Source organism: Prunus persica, chromosome G8 (genome assembly GCF_000346465.2).
Source record: "Prunus persica cultivar Lovell chromosome G8, Prunus_persica_NCBIv2, whole genome shotgun sequence".
Taxonomy (NCBI): Eukaryota; Viridiplantae; Streptophyta; class Magnoliopsida; order Rosales; family Rosaceae; genus Prunus; species Prunus persica.
In genome coordinates, this window is record NC_034016.1 from 11,886,839 (window position 1) to 11,902,028 (window position 15,190).

At 36.6% G+C, this 15,190-nt stretch overlaps 2 protein-coding genes across 4 annotated transcripts; one reads left to right on the forward strand and one right to left on the reverse strand.

Moving 5' to 3' along the window:
• LOC18767722 lies at positions 4,851-8,039 on the forward strand. 3 transcript variants are annotated; one of them, XR_002269512.1, is made up of 6 exons: positions 4,851-5,281; positions 5,644-5,813; positions 6,044-6,107; positions 7,132-7,281; positions 7,397-7,503; positions 7,641-8,039. XR_002269512.1 is itself a non-coding variant. In XM_020553846.1 (5 exons), the coding sequence occupies exons 1-5, from the start codon at positions 5,101-5,103 to the stop codon at positions 7,759-7,761; spliced, it is 525 nt and encodes a 174-aa protein (XP_020409435.1). In that variant the 5' UTR covers positions 4,855-5,100; the 3' UTR covers positions 7,762-8,039. The 3 variants fall into 3 exon arrangements, 2 of the variants coding, with proteins under 2 accessions (XP_020409435.1, XP_007200541.1); XM_020553846.1 differs by lacking the exon at positions 7,132-7,281 and having other exon boundaries at positions 4,855-5,281; positions 5,728-5,813; positions 7,431-7,503; XM_007200479.2 differs by lacking the exon at positions 7,132-7,281 and having other exon boundaries at positions 4,859-5,281; positions 7,431-7,503.
• Positions 9,351-11,600, reverse strand: LOC18768550 (cytochrome P450 84A1). Its single transcript, XM_007199184.2, has 2 exons — positions 10,659-11,600; positions 9,351-9,975 (listed from the first exon to the last, which is right to left on the reverse strand). The coding sequence occupies exons 1-2, from the start codon at positions 11,598-11,600 to the stop codon at positions 9,355-9,357; spliced, it is 1,563 nt and encodes a 520-aa protein (XP_007199246.1). The 3' UTR covers positions 9,351-9,354.

The window sequence follows — 15,190 nt, forward strand, 5'->3', positions numbered from 1 at the left end:
TACGTGTGTGTTAGATAGAATTAGTGCAGAAAGAGAATCCCCAGAGAGAGAGAGAGTGGAATTGGTATAGAAAGAGAATCCTTAAAATGCAAGAAAAACTGGAATGTGGGAAACTTTCTACCTTCCTATGCTTTTATATTTGCACTTATGGTTATTTGTTTCGTTTCTGATATCCTGATTCCTTCTTACAAACCAGTTAGTCATATCAAGCACAATCTTGTATATGGAGCTAAGCCAAATATTTTCCCTTTTACTGGTATATTTGACATTTTATACATTTTGGTCGGCAAAACATAGTTTTTGCTTTGTTTAGATACACTTTATTGGGTCAGAGTTTAGGATATTTCAATGCAATAAGAGCAGACATGGGCTTAAACATATTGGCTAGGGCGGATGTACTTCCTACTATGCATTGAGTTCGAATCTCCTTTCCTATAGTTTAGATTAAATTAAAGTAGAATATCTCTTGTATAAAAAAAAAATTATAATTAAATAAATAGGAGCGACCTTTTTGGGGTGATCTAATGAATAAACAGTCCCCCTTCCATTGAAGGAGGGACACCCTTCAGGGTCACATACCATTTTTTTTTCAACAATCAAAATCATCTATTTTTCAAGTTTTCATTCATAAGTCATCCATACAAAAAATCAAGCAAATCTAAATCATTAAGGAATCTAGTGCTGTCAGTGGCGAATGGATTAAGGGACAAGAGGGGTCACATGGCCCCATGAAAATAGCTGAAAATATGGTTATGGACAGCCTGTGGAGGTCTGAGTAGACCAAATGACTAGCTGCAAGATGACCCCAACGTGCTCGATTAATGCTGGAGAGCTTGCTGCACTGCAGCGTTAGGCTTTTCTTTTTTCAAACTACTTGGCCAAAACGACGTCTGTGAGAACTGAATTAAATCAGAACCTTAGGTCAAATAATTCCTTCCATTTGGGGATTATTTGACCTAATTGAGAATTATTCAACCTAATTGGGAGTTACTCAATTTAATTGGGGATTACCCAATTAAATGGAATGTTACCTAATTAGGTTGAGAATTGATTTGATTCCTACCACAATTCCCAATTAAATGAGGAGTTACCTAATTAAATTATGAATTGATTTGATACCTACCACAATTAGGGATTTTATTTACCCTAATAAATCAAATCCTTAATTAATCAAATCAATTCCAAATCGAGGAGGAATAATTCCATTCCATCTACGGAATTATTCCTCTGAAACCCTAGCCTCCAAGACCACTATAAAAGGATGGTCACACAAGGGTTGAGGTACGTCTAAAATTCCTACTGAAACTCTGTAGAAAATTCCTCTCAAACCCTAGCCACCTCATCTCTCTCTCTCTCTTTTACATAAGGCTCCGGCCTCCCGATTTACACCTTAAACACATCTCTGTACCCTAGTTAGCTTTTTCTTACAAACTCTTGAACTAATTTAGGCATCGGAGAGCCTTTGGCCAACACCCCCAGGTGTGGTCCTCTTATTTGTTCTATCTTGCAGGGAGAAAGAGGCGGCGATAAAGGAAGAGGAATCTTTGTAATCGAATATTCTCGTGGGAAAATTTGCTCCCACAACGTCATTTTGGTCCAGGCGATTTCAAATTTTTTTCATGACCTGACAACAAAACAGCTTCATTTTTAGCCAGGCTTTAAAAAAAAAAAACTCAAACCCCCTCTCTCTACTCGACTTCAGCAACCCAAACCCCGCAAAACCATTATTTGATTGCCAATCCCAAATTAGTTTTACACTCATCCCTTAATTAAACCCCAACCAAAACCCTTCCTCCTCACCACCACCACTCTACCCGTGCCACCCCATGTCAGTATAATTTGTATTTTTGATGAAATTGATATATGTTATTCCATCATTTCAATTTTGGTTGCTGGTCACTGCTCTAGATTTATTTGTCAATAACTTGATCTACCAAATGAGTATAAGCTCCCAAAAAGTCAGATAATTGATCTTTGCTAAAGAGGATAAAGAGAAATTAGTGCAAGATGTGTGTGAGATATATTGAAATAGACATTGCTGCACCTGAGATCTTCAAAAACCTATCTTCTTCCGAGTATTAGACAAAGGGTTTCTAGGGTAGGTTGGGGTTAATGGTAGAGTATTAGTGTGTGTGTGTGTGTGTTTATTATTTATTTATATTTATATTTATATATTTTTTTAAATAATTGGATAACAAATGACTCATTTGTCCTTAAAAAAATGCCCTAACAATTTAGCCTAAAAGAATTTCGACACTTTTACACTAAGACCCTAGGACCCGAGAATCCTGGATCCACCTCTAAGCGTTGGAAATAACAATTGGGTCTAATTTCTATATTTAATGCATAGAAAATTTATAAATAATTTATGCAAACTCTTGCTCAAAATTAATGCATACTTACAAGCATATACAATGCTAAGCTAACATGATATGGATTAGAAAACCCTAGAAATAATGGTCGAAGTAAGTGCTAGGTACTCTGTCTTTAAGACAATTTATGCCCCACTATGGTTGATCGGTGTTTGTGTCCCAAGATACAACAACCCTGTCCTTACGATAGTAGCCCTCCAAATGATAAGGCCCTAGCAAACCACAATTGTGTTGAACTATCTCATATGGACTCACTTATGAGACTCTACAAAGATCTTTATACTGCACTATGAAATGAATATGTATATGTAAAATTATTCTACCTTCCATGTGTAGGTCTTGCCTACACCCCAAAATATGTGACTTTATTTGAAAGGTCAAGTGATGCATATGTTAACTTAGATGTTGTGGGGGCCTTTTTGTTCCAACAAATCTAGGTGGACTTGGGCTGCTAAAGAGTGACTATAACATCCCACATCGACCAACGAAGAGGGGGTAATGTGACTTATATCTACATGCCCACATCCATCTAGGATGAGGCCTTTTGGTAACTCACTAGTTTCGGAATTATGGGAACTCTAAATTAAGCGAGTTGGGGCTAGAACAATTCCAGGATGGGTGACCCACTGGAAAATTGCTCGTGAATTCCCAGAAACAAAACCGTGAGGGTAGGGGGGCCAAAACAGACAATATCGTGTTACGACGGAGCCGATCGGGGATGTGATAGTGACATTGCCCTTTCCATTGGGTTCAAGCACTAGACCCTAAAATACCCCAAAAGAATTCTGATTCTTAGGGAATATTCTGGTCATGTTTAATGGCTCCTTGCAGGTTCTGATGTATAACAGGTACTCGAATGATTTTGCTTGATTTTGCTGTATTGGAAGTGCTTTTCTTGAAGTATAATATGTCTTACAAGTAGTGAAATAGTGCTGGAGAAGATGTTGAAAAAGATGGAGTTCCTGGCAGTTGTGATGGCATACGGCAACTGATGGAAGGCATACGACAACTGATATTGGGGTTGATACTTTGATATTATACACAGATCATATAGGCTTGGCATGAGAGGCTTGTGTCGTGGAAGCTGAGAATCCATAAGTTTAGCGAGAGAGAATGCTGGGGATGCTTGAAGCACGGTGTTGTAAAAGATACAGATGATGTTTTAAGGCTTGGGATGATTTTTGAGGTTTCTAGTAGGTAGAAAGTATGGCTTGGGTATGACTTGCTCTTGCTGTGGTTGTTCTGTGTTTAAGAATTTGGATACTTGAATGGTGTTTAAGCATGGTAAGACTTGTTTCTAGGTGTTTACAGAGCGTAAGCTTGCCTCTGTGTTACTGGTTTGAGCTTGGAATAGCTAAGGCTTGTTTCTAAGTTTGGAATGGCTGAGGCTGGGTGATTTCTAGCATAGGGTGAGCTTGCCTCTGCCTTCCTGGGAGAAAAAGAGAGGAATGAAAGGGTTAAGCTTGAGTTTGGTGTGTTTCCAGTAATGAGAATATGCTTGCTCATATTGTTGTCTTGGTTTCTTCCTTCTGGTTCTGGATAATGCCTCCTTTTATAGGTGCTGGAAGAGCAACTGTTGGTCTAAGCTTTTAATGGGGATGGTTGAAATGGTGGAAGTTAGGCTTTAATACTGGCAAGTTAAAGTTAAGTGCTGGAGGAAAATGCATGGTAGCTCTGGCTTTTATGCTGGTAGAAGAGGCTTGGTGGTTGGGTCGGTGGTTTAATGCTGGAAGGTTGGCAGAAGGCATGTTCTCTCTGCTTACTCATTCAATGGGCTTAAGAAATTGGGTTTGGGTTTTGGGGCTCCCAAGCAGCCCAAAACCTCTATTCTTTTGAACCTTTGACGAGCCTCATGGATTATTGTACCAATCCACACCACAACCTGCTCAGCAAGCCCTAAGCATGTATATGGCTTAGGCCCACTTAAGCGTGTCTGATGGTTTAGCATAGGAAAATGTATTATTGGCTTGGCATGACATGTACATTATTTATATATTTATTTAATGTATTAATTCCCAAAATACAGCTTGAATTAACGCATGACCAATATTATATGTTATATTGGGCTTGAAATATCTTTGGGTTTCTTGTGACATATTGGGCCTCAACAAATGCATTACTTCAAACTTGAAGAGATATATCTCTTCAATTTTAATTTTCATTTAATTTCAGAAAATTCTAATAAATTGTCTAACATCTTGTTGCAACAAACAAAATAGACGAATACAGTATTTCAAGAAAACGCTATAATAACAACCATCTAATTAAGTGGTCAAATAATTTCGGATTCAAGTGATTTTTGCAGAGATAATCTATGAAAAAACATCTAAAAAATTAAACGATTCGAATTATTAAAATACAATGCGTGATGGATTTTACAAGAATATCCTTCCTCAACCTTAGCCAAATTCATGTATCATTGACTCGGTTATTAGTGCTCAGTTTTGCGCCGTCCGATTAGCATTGAACGTCCGGAAGAATCTAGTGCAGATCAAGAGGGAAGTGAAAAGTGAATGAACTTGGAACAAAAAAATAGCGAATGAAAAACAGACAAGAAACAGAGGAGTAGGAGTAGGAGTAGGGGCACATAACCATAACCAAAATGGAGAGTTTTATGATGATGATATTGAATTGAACCATTGAGTCAGAGAGAGAGAGAGAGAGAGAGAGAGAGAGAGAGAGAGATAATAATCTAAAATTCTAATAAATCTTTAATTCTTATAGAGAGATGGATAAGGAAGGCGAAGACGCAGATGGAGGAGGTATCAAAATTCCAAACCCTAACCCTAATCTCAGCAATGGCTCAGCGAAGGGAAAGTCATGCAAGGGTTGCCTCTATTACTCATCCACACAGAAATCCAAATCCAAATATCCCACCTGCGTTGGCCTCTCCAAAACCCTCCAACAAGGTCTGTCTTTCTGTCTGTCTGTCTGTCTCTCTCTCATTCATTTTGATTGCCAAAGTTCATAGACTCTTCAAATTGAATTGATGAATTACTTTGATGCATAATTCAAATTGAATCTGGAAGCCAGAAAGATCGGTTCTTTGATATTCTAGTGCTACAACATTCACAGGCTAAATTGATGCCTATATTTTCCCACTCAAAATAAGGGCTGTCTTTGTGGAGTATGTATTGTTTATGATGTCCTTGTTATTTGTTAGTATATAATAATTTCTTATAATTTTCTTCCTGTGTATTTAGATGCATCTGAAATTTATTTATTTCTAGTCATCTATATGATATGCGCTTATTTATGGATTTATGGCCAGTGCCCAGCTACATTGTGGGAGAGACTGAGTTAGAGGCTTCTAAAGCGGACCGCAGCCTTACAGATTTCAAGTATGCTTGTGTAGGTTACTCGGTGTTCTTAGACAGAAAAGATTCTTCTAGTGATCAGCAGAATAAACAAGCGGAATTGCCGTTTTGTGTTGGTCTTGAGGTGTTATATCTTGACTCTATCTTTTTCTTGTTTTCTTGATTTGTTTCATTTTATTCTTAAAGACTGTTTGGCATTTCTCTAGTCGAATATCCATATCACTTTCCTGCCTTTCCTGTCCTTATGTCTAAGTTAGTTATATAATTATATTGATAATTCATAATGCTCATATTTGTATGTTTATGATCTTCTCATAAAATCAGTTGATATGTGACATAACTAGCTTGTGTCAGGTATTGTATGACAAAAAACCTGCAGGCCATGCACAGGCTGATGCTCCTGCTCATAAAATTGAAGGTATATGAAGTTTTTCTTTTCTCTGTTTATTTATTTGAAAAGGCTGTGGGGATCTCAATTCACTCTTGATTTGTCGGAATATAGAAAGAATCCATCTTCCCGTATCTTCTTAGTCTCTGATACTAATTGATTCAGTGACTTTATTTGTGTACGTATACTTCTCTCTATTTTGTTGCTTTCACCATAAACACCTGAAGTTAGATGAAGTCTTTCTATGTTCATCTGCAATGTGATTTTCCTGCATTCATTAAGGGATGTTTGGTTACCATCAGACTGAGATCTCCCACGTTTTTCCTTGTTTTGATGTATAATTTATTCTCTTGATAATGGAAGCCCATGGCACTCATGTGCAGTGGGTCCATTTTCATTTGGCTCTCAAATGCTTCGTAAAGTTTATATAATAGCTGTTAGGTCAACATGCTATATGGGATAGATGCAGGGCAAGCAACATTTTGATGAAGTGAGTGGCAGAAATGAGGATATTGAGATGTATGTGTGGGAAGACAAGGAACGATAGGATTCAAAATGAACACATTTGTGAGAAAGGTGAAGTATCACCCATTGGCAGGCCAAAAAATAGCATTTATTAGATAGGAAATGAGAGAGAACTGACTATGGTACTTTGGAGTTTTTGGACATATTCAATGCAGATCAATATGGTAGTCAGAAAGAGTAACTTAATCAACATAGAGAGTAGTTCGAGGGAAAGAAGACAAATATGATAATAGAATTAGGGTGACTTAGATGATAATATGGCCCGACATAGGACGATATAGAGGACGATGATTCATGTTGCCTGCCCCAAATAGTTGGGATAAGGCTTTGTTGTTCCAATGCCTTACTATTAATTATGTGCTCTATTTGTGAATGGGTAAAGGCAATAAACTTATTTGAAGAACTTGTGCCTGTTTTGTTACATCTAAGTATAATATTTCTTTTCCGAATCTATCTGTGTTATTTGTGTTTAGAATATATACCTGGTAAATCAACAAACTTATCATGGTATTAGAGCCACAATGTGTAGGTCACCTTATTATACATAAGAACTCTCGGTTGAAGCCACTTGTCACGTGCATGATCACCCACAAGAGGAAATCCACGTAAGGAAAAGTGTTGAGCACTAGTTCCTCATTGATTGGGCTAAGCGTCCAGTGAAGCTATATACCCCTATTAGGTCTATCCACTTGACAACTTCAGCTTTTGAGAATCATAGTAAACCAACAAACCTTAATATTTAATGTGAATACTTAGTGTTGCAAAATGACTGAATTTTCTTATAACATTCACAGCAACCTTGTTTATAAATTCTTGGTGTGTCTCCAGAAAATGTTCGGCCGATTCCTCAACCCCAAAGCTACAGACCACCACATTCAACAGGAGATGAATATCTCAACAGGTATGGTAGAACTTTGAGTTAGCAAAGAAAAGAAGTTATCCATGACTTTCTTTTTTTCACATGGTTTTGTGTTTGAGTTTTCCAGTTCAGTTTGTTCTTGTTAGACTTTAAAACTCTGAGTATTTGTATATATGCAGGTTTAAGAGGAATGCAATACTAGTAGCATCAGGTGTTGCTAAGAATGTGAATAGAGTGGGAAGCTATATCAAACAGAGTGTGGATGACATTCTATACCCTTACCGTAGAAGGCCTAAGTAACAATTTTGATTGTATGAGTAATTTATAGCATAAAAGAAGCCCAATGCCTGAAATGGCATGATCCCAGTTGTATGATTAAATTGAAATGTTCCTCCCTCCCTCCTCCTTGTATGAACAAATTAATCATCACACGAAGGGAGCGGTTTGTATATTTTCGTTTGAAAATAATTGCTAACATATGGGTTTTCGTCTACAAGTAATTTTTGTTACTTGCGGCCAAATTTTTACATAAATAATTATGTGGCTTAGTTGTTTGATCAGGAGTGATCAAGCATTAATCGATTAGTAAGTTAATACGGCATTGATCACTTTTTTGGTCCACTTAGCAATATAATCTCATAATTTGGACATTCGTTTTTCAGATTATCATTCAAAGATCACCCCTTATAAAAATTAGCCAACATTGTTTAATCATTTGATTCTTATTGGGAATATTTTGGTTTGTTTATTTGATCGATCCATACAAACAAACTGTACTAACGAGTCAGTGATAGGGCCTGAACAAATAGAAGACTAAAACAGGCCCGGCCTGAACAAGGGCCGTTAGTGCGACCGCCCTAAGCCTATTATTCAAGGGCTCAATTTTTTTTTAAAAAAAAGTGTTATATTATATTATTATAAACTGATTTAATATTTTTGAGAAAAAAAAAAAAAAAAAAGATGGTGTTTTGGAAGAACGTGCATCCTTTTCGCTTCTCAAGAAGAACCCTTTTGCGCAACCCGCTCCACTCCTCCAGGTTAACGTTAGATTTATCTATTTAAAATTTTTCTTCTTCTTCTTTTTCTCGTTCTTCCTCTTCTTCTTCTCATCTCATTTAAGCCTCTCCTACTAGTTACAGAGTTGTGAATCCCTAAATTAATTTTTCTATTGGTAGATTAGGGAGATTACAAAATTCAAAGTGTGGACTTTTGTTCAGTACAAAATCAGTCCTTGTAAAAATCAATTGAAAGTAATTTTTCATGATTTGATATCAAATGAAAAGGAAAATATTATTTTTTCATTTTTATTTTTTTTGTAGATTTGTGAACTCACATGAGTTACACATTCTCTTTGCAAGAATTCTTTTAAGATCTAACTGATTGCAAATTTGGAAATATCAAGTTTGTTGTTGTGGAGGGGGATTTCTCAAATTCCAGGTTATGTTGTTCTTTGTGTTGTTGAGGATGCAAAGACATTTTTTATTTTGCTGGTGGACGAGGATGCAAAGGGATTTCAACTAGATTGATGTTGTTTTGCTTTGGCTATTGAGCATGCATATAAATTTTTGATTTGTTGGTTGCTTGTTGCCGGATGAAAAAGAACTTACTGAATTGTTACAAGTATTTATCTTGTTTATACATTGTAGCCTTTTATTTTGAAGTTTGAATTGAAATAATTTATTTGCTAAATGTTTAGTTAATGTGAACAGGTTAAATCTTGGTTGAAAAATGAAAGTGAGTTCATCACTAAATTTAAAATATATATAAGGGCATAATTTTTACTTTTGCCCTGGGGCCTGAAAAATTCAGGACCGGCGGCCAGTACCAATACGTAAAGAAATAGGCTCATCACTGTTTTAAAACCAAAGGTATTTCACAATCTCCTCAAACTATTCAAAGCGGGCAATTTAACCTGTAACTCGGCACAGCAACAAGCTGAACTGCTTTGGGTGCAGTCAGGCCAAAAACATCATTCATGTCAAGCTCATTAGGCTTCATTCCTTCAGGCAACTCCCATGCAAAACAATGAAGAAGATGGGCCACAGCCATCTCCAGCCCATACAGCCCCAATTGCATACCCGGGCACGACCTACGGCCCGACCCGAATGGGAGGAACTCGAAGTCGCTCCCTTTAAAATCGGGCGAGCCATCTTTCAAAAACCTCGAGGGTTTGAATGTTTCTGGCTCATCCCATGCAGTCGGGTCACGGGCGATAGCCCATGCATTAATATAAACCCGTGACCCAACTGGAAATGAGTAACCGGCCACGGAAGTCTCCTCTGCAGTCTCGTGGAGGAGAAGAGGGATTGGTGGGTGAAGACGGAGGGATTCCTTGACTGCACATTTGAGGTAGGTTAGGTTTTCGAGGTCAGTTTCTTGGACCCTACGGTTCAAGCCAACAACATTGATGAGCTCTTGCTGCACTTTTTGGAGATCTTCTGGGCTCTTCATCAGCTCTGCCATTGTCCATTCAATCACTGACGCCACCGTTTCAGTTCCTCCAAACATTACATCCTATGAATGCAAAGTGGTAAATCAGAAGTGACAGAGTGATAATTAAACACATAATTTCCATTACCAAAATTGAACACATAATATTGATCTTCTGAGTGAGAAATGAGAATGTGCTTTATTTTACCATAAATTCTGAGTAAATATAGTAAAAAACACAAGAAATCAGATTTGTTTCTTTTGATTTAGAAAAGGAAAAAAGCATTGACCCACCTATTACAAAATATTAATTACAATGTAATCCGCTTGTGAAGTTACCTAAATAAATAAAAAAAATTTCAATTTTAGATAATTAAAATAAATAAAAAGGAAAACCCCTAGACCGAGTTGGCACCTCAAATAAAGGGCAACAATATTGGAGAACGATGTGATCAGTAGAACGGGGGTTTGGTAGTTAATAATATTGGAAAGAAAATTATAGTAATGTATTAAAATGTTTATTAAAAGAATAATTATTTCCCTCATTCCGTTGAGGTTTTCTTAAAATTGAAAAAATAATTATTAATAAATATCTATGTATGGACTGTTATATATATCAAAAATTCTCTATGCAGGATATATTATTTAAAGAATGGACACGCACATAAATATTATAAAAATGCAACAACAACATGTCGGTATATTTTGCTGACGATAATAATATGGAGATATTATGAATCCTCATTATATTTTCATGTAAGACTTACCATGATAATAGCTTTGATATTGTCTCTGGTGAGCCTAAAGGTAGAATTGGGGTCGTCACTTTCCTTTGCAGCATCATCACTGAAAAAAGCTATTAATTCATCCACCATATCTGTTTCAGCTTCATTGTCATCTTTCTTGGCCTTATTTGTATTCCTCTTAGCCATGTGATCATCGATGATCTTATCAATAAACACGTCTAGTGACCTACGAGCCTTAGCCATTCTGTCCTTAAAAGCCTGTGCATGAACCCAACCCAACCATGGAAGAAAATCTTGCATGTTAAAAGCCCCAAAAAGCTTTGAGAATTCCTGCAAAATCTTCACAAACTCTCCTTGCCCTTCATGGGAGCTTGACCCGAACGCTGCCCGATAAGTTATGTTCTTCGTTAGAGTGAAAACCAATTGACCGATATTCACCGGTGAGCTGGTTTTTGTTGCCACATGTCGAACCATCTCTTCAACTTCCTCACGTACTGAGGCCCATGACTCGGCCCGTTTCCGACTAAACAGATTTATGACGCAAATTTTACGCATGCGACGCCAAAACGGGCCGTAGTTGGCGAAAGCCATATCGGCCCGATCATACGTCAAGTATGATATGGCAGCATTTGCAGGCCGATTGGCGAAGGAACTGTCCTGGACTTGGAGGATTTCTCGGGCCACTTTCGGGGATGATACGACCATGATATGTAAGACCCCCATCTGAAGATGGAGAAGCCCACCATATTGTTTAGCCAGTTGAGCTAAACCGCGGTGGGTGAGTTGGTCCATCATGAGCATGTTCCCAATAATGGGCCACCCTCTTGGCCCTGGTGGGTATGGGAGTTTTCTGCGTGACATGAACAAAACAAACCAGGAAATGATGAGTAGAAAAAGAAGAATGAACAACATGGGAGAAGATTGCAGGGATTCAAGTGCTTGGTGAAGGAGGAGATCATCCATGGCTTGGTTTGTGTTCTTGAAAATGGGGTTGTTGAGGAGGTTGATATATATATATTATGAATTTGATAAGGTGAAAAGAAAAGGATGAGTTGCTTATATATATAAAATGGGATCTGCAGCCTTTATGAGGATTGAACTAATGTGGCAAGTAATTACTGGGGACTTACAATAGAGGATGATCTAATCTCACCAACTCCATTCCCTGTGGGAATTTGGCTCCACTTGTCTGCACTAAGGAAATATTTGAAATTGTATTGGGATTTCTTTTAATTCGTTTTGTTTTGTATACAAAAGATTAATAAGGATCTATATAAAAGGTCACATGTATAATATGTGATCTGGGCTGCTTATGTAGAAGTGGAATGTCTTTAAATCTAGAAACTCGGGATTCGTGTCGATATTATTTACATATCGTATAATTTTTATAAGGAAATTAATTCAAACATACTAATTAGCTAGCTAAAATTTGGTCTAATATTATAGTAATGCTTATTTTGCTCTTATAGGTAGTTGTAGTTGAAAATGTTATGAATATTTTAAGTTATTTAATGGAATTATATTTAATATATTATATAATCAAAACAATTTTCTCTGATATTTCATTTATATTTTACATTTACGTCTTAATATGTTTGATTAGATTAAACCTAAGAATAAATGTTTAATATTTCAATATTATATTTTTTTCATTATCAAAAGTTCAAAACCAATCATCCAACCCAATCCAGTCCAATATCAATTGGATCATATCCGATTGAATTTAAACATCTAATATGATTGGATAGGATTGAAAATATCACAATCGAATTTATATTGGATCGAATATGGATTAAATTGTATTAGTTTCAAATCGACGTACACCCCTAGTGGTACTCCACTACCATCTCAACTTGTGATACTCCAATTGAAAATTTGCCATGTGTCATTTAAGAATAAAAATTTATATTTTTTTATAGGTGGACTTGGAATCTAATTATTATTATCCTTTTAAATAAAACTAAGAAAATCAAAAAAGAAAAAAAAAATAATAATACTACTCTTACCATATTTGTATACCACTTTAAGTGACAGATAAGGTGGACAATCCACATCAATTAAAATTAATTGAATATTTTTTTTTCTTTTATGATTTATTAACAGTTTCTAATTGATGTAGCTGTACACTTTATCTGCTAAGTAAGGTGGTACAAGAATGTAGTAAGAGTAGCATTACTCAATGAAAAAAGAAAATAGCCACCACCCACCCCAACCCATCGTCAACCTCGCGCTGCCTTCTCGGCCTCTCTCTCCCTCTCTCTCTCTCTCTCTCTCTCTCTCTCTCTCTCTCTTCAACAGCTTAATCATTGCTCAATCTTCTTCTCACCCTTTCGGTGGCTACGCCAAGACTAGCGATTTTGTCTCCTTTTTCTCACTAATTTGTTAACTTCTAATTTTCAAATTGCCATCATATGTGAAGAAAGTTGGGGGTTGGAGGTGTGTTAGCAGTAATTGAATGAAATTGGACCCTTTTCAAATCTGATGGGTATGGGAGTTTTGGGCGTGACATGAACAAAACAATAAAGAAAAAGATGAGTAGAAGAAGAACGAGCAACATGGAAGAAGATTGCAGGGATTCAAGTGCTTGGTGAAGGAGGAGATCATCCGTGGCTTGGTTTGTGTTCTTGAAAATGGGGTTGGTGAGGAGGTTAATATAAATTATGAATTTGATAAGGTTGAAAAGAAAAGGATGAGGTTCTTATATAATTAAAATGTGATCTGCAGCCTTTATGAAGATTGGGCTAACGTGGCAAGTCATTACTGGGGACTTACTATATTGTTTGGTATACAAAAGATTATCTGTATAAAAGGTCAGATGTATAATATGTGATGTGGACTGCTTATGATGTAGATGTTAAATTCAGAAAGACTAGTAGTACACAACTAACAACATCGATATTATTTACAATTTAATTATCTACAAAGCTTAATAAGTATGAAGTTTTATCACAAAAGATCTCGGTGATATTAATAGTGAAACTATTCATCATATATTATATTTTATTTAGTCAAGTCTTCGATATGGAACTTATATTCTTCAACAGTGAAGACTCGGGATCCGTGCAAATTTTATTAGTTACATATCATATGATAAATTTCATAAGAAAATTAACTCATGCATACCAATTAGAGCCAAAAATTGGTCTAACATAATTTTTTTTAGAGTAATGGTATTTGGACACACAACATTGACCACATTAACTGATTATCTTATATGGCAACTGATGTGTCATGACATGTCAATTAATGAATGTCACCATATCAATTAAAAAACAAATTTAAAAACCCTAGCATTCCTAGTAAAAAGGATTCACATTCAAATCCCTCTGATTAAAAGAAACTACTAGGTGCCAAAAAAAAATTGATAATAATAACAAAGGGATGCAAAATGCACCAAAAAAATTATGTACTGACAATTATGAGAGGTGTTAAATCTTGTAAGGAATAGGAATTAGCGAATGTAAGAGCATCTTCACCCATAAGGGCTAAGGCAAGGGCAAGTAAGGGCTGCCACTATTCATGTGAATAGTGGCAGCCTTGCCTTTTATGGTTCCACCCCAAAAGGCTAGGGCAAGGGCAAGAAAAAAAAAAGAATATGCAACAAAATATAAATTTGTTATGTATTTATAGGGAAAGTGAATAAAATTGTTATGTATTTATAGGGAAAACATCCATAATTTTTTGGTTTTTTTTTTTTAAAATTTGATTTTTTTTCCATTTTTTTCAATTTTTTAACTCACTGACGTCAGCGTGACATCACCACTGACATCAGCGCCCTAGGGCTGAAGCCCAGGCAAAATCTGCCCTCGGGCTTGCCCAGGCTGGTGGGACCCAGGACTTGCCCGGACTGCAGGTCGTGCGCTGGAGGGTCTTTTGGGCTGGCAGGGGGCCTTTTGCCCGGGTTAATGGCATGCGATGGACATGCTCTCAGGTTTGCACAAAATTGCATGCTTATACATGTGGTTTTAATTTGAACACGTATCCTTACATGGTGAAATTTTGAAAAAGTAGTTTTGCTGTTAAGCTAACCTTCAGAAGACATGTGAATTAATTGAGAGTCGTGACGAGTTGAAGACAAAGAACCAAGATATGTGATTTACGTTTTTAATGGTTTTATTTAGCTAATCTTCGGAATTTAAAATGCGATTGTGTTGGGAATTAGAGTTTCTAAATGCTAATCTTAGGGGTTTATCATCGATTGTCTGGTAGCTTGTTGGCATTAATGATATTTCTATAAAGGGTAAGTGAAGTTGGTCACGACTGTCATGCCTTCAATAATGGATTTTATGTTAGGAAATCGGGTCCTTGATCTCTTAGACGCACTTAGAGCCGGCCTTGCCATGAACTAATCCCTAATCCAATTTCTTTGGTGCTATAATCTTAATCCAATTTCATGATCAGAGTTACGGGAAAATCAACTATTGTCCTACTCAGACTACAACTAGCAGCTGCAATAGGGACAACCGATTCATATGATTGACGTGTCACGTGTAACATGCTGACTCAAAGAATTTCACTAACATAGCAAGTCAATACATATTGAAGAGATATAC

Coding starts and splice junctions, on each gene's coding strand:
- LOC18767722 (XM_007200479.2), top strand. CDS start 5,101: ATGGATAAGGAAGGCGAAGACGCAGATGGAGGAGGTATCAAAATTCCA. Junction 5,814..6,043: donor CGTTTTGTGTTGGTCTTGAG/GTGTTATATCTT, acceptor AGCTTGTGTCAG/GTATTGTATGACAAAAAACC. Junction 6,108..7,430: donor TCCTGCTCATAAAATTGAAG/GTATATGAAGTT, acceptor GTGTGTCTCCAG/AAAATGTTCGGCCGATTCCT.
- LOC18768550 (XM_007199184.2), bottom strand. CDS start 11,600: ATGGATGATCTCCTCCTTCACCAAGCACTTGAATCCCTGCAATCTTCT. Junction 9,976..10,658: donor ATATCAAAGCTATTATCATG/GTAAGTCTTACA, acceptor TTGCATTCATAG/GATGTAATGTTTGGAGGAAC.